At 46.9% G+C, this 5,901-nt stretch overlaps 1 protein-coding gene across 1 annotated transcript in view; it reads right to left on the reverse strand.

Annotated features, from left to right (window-relative positions):
• Nt5c3b (5'-nucleotidase, cytosolic IIIB) overlaps positions 1–5,901 on the reverse strand; it is a 10,791-nt gene that overhangs the window by 4,401 nt on the left and 489 nt on the right. The window contains exons 3-6 of the mRNA XM_013037401.1: positions 5,372–5,441; positions 5,238–5,284; positions 1,336–1,421; positions 627–716 (exon numbers count right to left, since the gene is read on the reverse strand). Of these exons, the coding sequence (XP_012892855.1) occupies positions 627–716; positions 1,336–1,421; positions 5,238–5,284; positions 5,372–5,441 (293 nt within the window). The remainder of the gene's footprint in view (positions 1–626; positions 717–1,335; positions 1,422–5,237; positions 5,285–5,371; positions 5,442–5,901) is intronic.

A 5,901-nucleotide genomic window follows, 5' to 3' on the forward strand; every position in this document is an offset into this window, starting at 1 on the left:
CTCTACCACTTGAGCCACAGCGCCACTTCCGGCTTTTTTTCTTTTTGCTTATGTGGTGCTGAGGAATCAAACCCAGAGCCTCAGGCATGCAAGGCAAGCGCTTTACCACTAAGCTACCTTCCCAGCCACCCCCCGCCCCCCAGCCTTTCTTAATAAAGACACACAACTTAGCCAGGTACCAATGGCTCACTCTTGTAATCCTAGCATCTCAGGAGGCTGAGATCTGAGGATTGCAGTTTGAAGCCAGCCTGGGCAGGAAAATCGGTGAGATTCTCATTTCCTATTAACTAGCCAAACACCAGAAATAGAGCTGTGGCTCAAGTAACAGAGCTCTAGCCTTGAGCAGAACTGACAGTAGCCAGTCCCTGTGTTCACTGCCAGCTTTGGCCATTTTGCATGTCACCTGACTCTCCCGGTCACTAACTCTACTCAGTCCTCCCATTCTTCCATGCATGCAGTAAAACAGTACCAGATCGAGGGCACCCCAACCTCCACCTCACACCAGTGCTGGGGGTGAAGCCAGGAGTTTTGCACATGCTCTCAGCAAACGTTCTACCTCTTGGGCTCCAGCCCACCGCAGTTTCAAATTGTCTCAGGAGGAAGTGTTCCCAGCACAAGCAGCTCACCTGAGCATTGCAGCGGAATCTTGGACCACCTGCGCTATCTGAGACTTGTGAATCCTCTGCTGACACAGCAAGTTGTGCGCTTTGGTCCACCTAGGAGCAGACACCCGCCAACCCCAAATTCCAATCAGCCAGAGATGCAAGGGCCCTGTCCCCGGTCCAAGTAGAGGGAGGAGGACTTCCCTTTCTCTACAGACTCGTTTCCTGAAGGAAATGCAGAGCTGCTAGATGGTAAGGCTTAATGGAAGGACCTGGGTCATGGGGCTATACTCCCATAAATGGATTAATGCTTTAATCACAGGATAGGGCCTGAAAAGGATATGTCCAGTCCCCTTCTTGCTCTTGCCCTCTTTTGTGCCTCTCTGCCATGGGATGACATAGCAAGAAACTCCTCACCAGATGCTAGTCCCTTGATCTTGGACTTCCTAGTCTTCAGAACCACAAGACAAAGGCATTTCGGTTTATTATGGCTTATAATAATAGCAGCATAAAGTAGCCTAAGGCAAAGGTCATTTATCATGTGTCCCCAAAGAAGGGTTTTCTAACTTATGCCAAGAATTCTCTGAAGGTGTCATTGAAGCAGCAGGTGGGTAGCCTCAGGGACAAGCGAGCAGTGTGCTCTGCAGTGTAATGGTCTTATCAGGTAAGCCCTAGGAAGGTAGGGGAGTCTGTCATCCCATCAAAGCCACACGCAGGGAGCAGGAGAACTCACCACTCCACCATATGCGGCAACTTCTCCTTGATGGTCCGCTGGGGGTCGATCTCAATGGGGTAGTAGTGGTGAAGAAGGGCCGAGAGCTGGGTCAGCCACATGAGGAGAAAAGCCATTAGCACATACCAGGTTGTTCTCCAGCACAGCCCCACAGCTCAATGTAAGAGGAAAGCCACCTAGCAGGGGCAACTGCATGGAAGAGTGTTACTTTGCTTCAAGTTTCCATCTTCTGTACAAGACCCCAGGTTCTTCTCATATCCTCCTCTGTGGCTTGTCATGACCAATCTGACCAAGTCTAAGGATCTGCATAGTTTGCTACTCCTCTGTGCTCACCCTGAGACTGATGTCAACAACTCAGCAAGGGTAGCCAGGTATGAGTATGTGGTGCATGCCTATAATCCCAGCACTCCCACTGCCTCAGGAGATAGAGGCAGGAGGATCTTGAGTTCAAGGCCAGCCTAGCCTACATAATGAGATCCTGTCTCAAAAACAAGGGGCTCAAGGAAACCTGTTTGGGATACTATTACTTAGAGGGAAAGGTGCAGGGACTGTGATAGAGGGGGTGAAATCTATTAGAATATAGTTAATGTGTGGAGATGGTGCCAGGAGCTCACACCTGTAATCCTAGCTACGCAGGAGGCTGACAGCTGAAGACCTCAGTTCAAAATCAGCCTAGACAAGTAAGTGGGTAAGATTCTTTTTTTTTTTTTTGGCCGGTCGTGGACCTGAACTCTGGGCCTAGGTGCTGTCTCTCAGCTCTTCAGCTCAAGGCTAGCACTCTACCACTTGAGCCATAGCGCCACTTCTGGCTTTTTCTGTTTATGTGGTGCTGAGGAATCAAACCCAGGGCCTCATGCATGCAAGGCAAGCACTCTACCACTGAGCCACCTTCCCAGCCCGTGGGTAAGATTCTTATCTCCCAATTAACACCCAAGAGCTGGAAGCGGGGCTGCAGCTCAAGTGGCAGAATGTCAGCCTTGAGCATAAAAAACAAAGAAACAGTGCCCAGACCCAGTTCAAGCCCCAGTAATGATGCATGCATCCATGCATGCATGCACGCGCACACAAAACAAGGAATGGGGAAGTGGTTCAGAAGTAAATGTTAGGTACTTGCTTATGATTCATGTTAGGTACTTGTCTAACATATGCAAGGCTCTGGGTTTCATCTTTATAACACACGTGCTCGCGCACGCGTGCATACACGCATACACACACACACACACACACACACACACACACAGAGGCAGCAACATAAATGAAAACTGATAGGTAAAAAAGGGCACTGAGGTTTGTAATTAATTCAGTAACAGGACTTCATCAGTGCTGATTTAATGTTGTGTTTTTTGAAATGTGGGAAACTTTCTCAGGTGTTAAATGGGATTAGTTTTAGGGGTTTTCCGTTTAATGTAGGTGCACACCTGTAATGTCAGCACTTTGGAAACTTGAGACAAGAGGATCAAGATTTTGAGATCAGTCTGGGCTATATAGCAAACTCCAGGCCTGCAACTTTGGGGGAGGGGAGGAAGACCAAAAACAAAAACAAAAAAAAACAAAAAAGCCAGGAGATGGTGGGGCTAAGATCTGAGGATTGTAGTTTGAAATCAGCCAGACAGAAAAATCTGTGAGAGGGGCTAGGAAGGTGGCTCAGTGGAAGAGCGCTTGCCTTGCATGCATGAGGCCTTGGGTTCGATTCCTCAGCACCACATAAGCAAAAAGAAAAAAGCCGGAAGTGGTGCTGTGGCTCAAGTGGTAGAGCACTAGCCTTGAGCTGAAGAGCTGAGGGACAGCGCCCAGGCCCAGAGTTCAGGCCCCACAACCGGACCCAAAAAAAAAAAAAGAAAAGAAAAGAAAAGTCTGTGAGACTCTAATCTCTAATTAACTACCAGAAAACCACAAGAACAGCTGTGGCTCAGGTGGTAAAGCACTAGCTTTGAGCAAAAGAGCTCAGGGAGAGTGCCCAGGCCCAGAGTTCACCACCAACTATAAAAATCAGCACCAAAAAACATTTTTGAATACATAAAATTTGCTTTTCATCCATGCACAGAATGGTTTCCTTGAGCATCTCTCGCTTTGTGAGAGTACCAAAATTACTATCTTATCTGGAGATCCAGCTGAGCTTTTTGGATATTGAAAGATCAGAAAGATATAAGGAACCAGAAGTCACTTAACAAAGACAACTTATGGTGGAGGCAGAAGCCACCTAGAACTATATGTAAATGGCACCTTTGGGGACAGGATTCTGATAAGACCTGTCTGTGATTCGCTACCCATTTCATTTTTCTCAGGATTTTTTTTTGCCAGTCCTAGGGCTTGAACTCAAGGACTGTCTCTTAGCTTTTTTTGCTCAAGGCTAGCACTCTACCACTTAAGCCACAGCACCATTTCTGGCTTTTTCTGTTTATATGGCACTGAGGAATAGAACCCAAGGCTTCATGCATACTAGGCAAGCACTCTACCACTAAGCCACATTCCCAGCCTCCCTACCCATTTCATTTCATTTCTTTCTTTTTGTCGGTTGTAGGGCCTGAACTCTGTTCCTGGGTGCTGTCCCTCAGCTCTTCAGCTCAAGGCTAGCACTCTACCACTTGAACCACAGTGCCACTTCCGGCTTTTTCTGCTTATGTGGTGCTGAGGAATCGAATCCTGGGCTTCATGCGTGCAAGGCAAGCGCTCTACCACTGAGCAACCTTCCCAGCCCATTGCTACCCATTTCAATAATGAGCAGTCATGTTAGTGTTGAAAGCACACATACCGAGACCCTGGGTTCCATCCTTAGCATCACAAAAAAGAATATTGGAAAGATCGAGCAACATTTGACATTGTAAGACCAACACCTGATAGTGTACAATTTTTATAAATAATCTAAGTGTCTCTACCCCGGTGGGAAGAGCCTGGAGCAAAGTATGAACAGTGAGCAAGGACTCAGGGGTAGAACTCAAGTGGTAGAGCACCTGCCCATGTGTAAGTCTCCAGGTTCTAATCCTCAGTAACACACATACACATACACCAAAACAATGACCAAGGCTCTAGGAACAGTTTCAGAATACTGTATACATCTTATAGAAACAGGAGTTATATATACTGACATTAATTCAGAACTTTCTTGATATCTGTTAACTTATCAAGAAAAGTGTATTGAGGGGAGATATAATATAGTGGGAAGAGTTTGAGACAGAATCAATGTATTAAAAAACTTAGCTGTAGTAAGATGCTGGTAGCTCACACTTGTACTTGAGAGACTGATATCTGAGAATTAATGTTCAAAGCAAGCCTGTGCAGGAAAGTCTGTGAGACTTATCACCAATGAACCACTAAAAGGCTGGATGTGGAGCTGTCAGTCAAGAGGCAGAGTGCCAGCCTTGAATGAAAAAGCTAAGAGATAGCACCCAGGCCCTGAGTTCAAGCCCTAGTACCAGCACTTATACACATACAAATTTCGCTGTATAATTCTAGTTGAGTTACTTCAACCTCTCCAAGCATCTCTTAAAGGGAGGTAATAATACACCTTCAGGAGTTGCAGGAGGGTCAGTGACATAACATTCAAGTCTCTTGTAAACTTGGTGTTGCATATAATATCCACACTTCAACCACCAAATGTCTCAACCAACAAGGAAAAGTGACCTCACACATTCAGATTAGATCCACCACAGCATGGCTATAATTTGAAAAGGAATGAATACCAAAACAAAATTCCTGCAAAGACTGTCTTTCTACCATATATTTTGGGGCTGGATGTATACAGCTCCCAGTAGTGGAGGGATTTGATCCCTACCACCACAAAACAACAACAACCACCACCAAACAAACAATAAAATGAACTTTCTAAGGTCCTTGTGCTGGAATCATTGGGTCTAGGCAGGAAGCAATCACACACCAAAACCATTCATTTCTGAGCGACTTACCTCTTTCCGACACTCTTCACTGATGATCTTGCTGTTATCCAGAATATCTGGAAAAACACAAAACTCCTTTTACTTGCCCCTTGGATGCCATGGTCTCCACAAGACCAGCAAGGCAAGTTAGCAGGTGGACTTACTGTGGGAAGAAGGGCATCTCTGTCCATTACATGCAAACCTGCTCAAGGTCATGTCAAAATCAGAAATCACCTAAGAGGTAAAAACGAGAGGGGACTGTGCTCAAATAGACCTACCTAGCATGGTCCAGCCTGGGTGATTATGGAAGTCTAATGAGGCAGGGGGCACGAGAGGGAAAGAAAGGGTTTGGGAAGTGAATCTAGTTAGTCCACGAGTTAATGCCCAGAACAGCCCTAATCCTACTGGGGGGGGACTGGGCAGGGGTTTGGGGGTGACTCTTTGCATGGCCCCCAATGCACAGAGTTCTTCCTAAGACGACTGTGTCTTCAAGACCCATTTCCCCATTTTCAACTTCTTAGGGAGCCCTCAGGCCTGGACCAAGGGAGGATGGGGGTGCAGGCCTCAGGTGCTTTCTGGAACAAGCTGACCACATGGATCCCACCGAAGAGTCTGAAATGCAGGTCCCCCCCCCCCAGCGCGCACACCACCACCACCCACCCAGGGCGAACCAACCATTTTCCCGGGTCGGAGG

The sequence above is a fragment of the Dipodomys ordii genome, unplaced genomic scaffold (assembly GCF_000151885.1).
Source record: "Dipodomys ordii isolate 6190 unplaced genomic scaffold, Dord_2.0 Scaffold7, whole genome shotgun sequence".
Taxonomy (NCBI): domain Eukaryota; kingdom Metazoa; phylum Chordata; class Mammalia; order Rodentia; family Heteromyidae; genus Dipodomys; species Dipodomys ordii.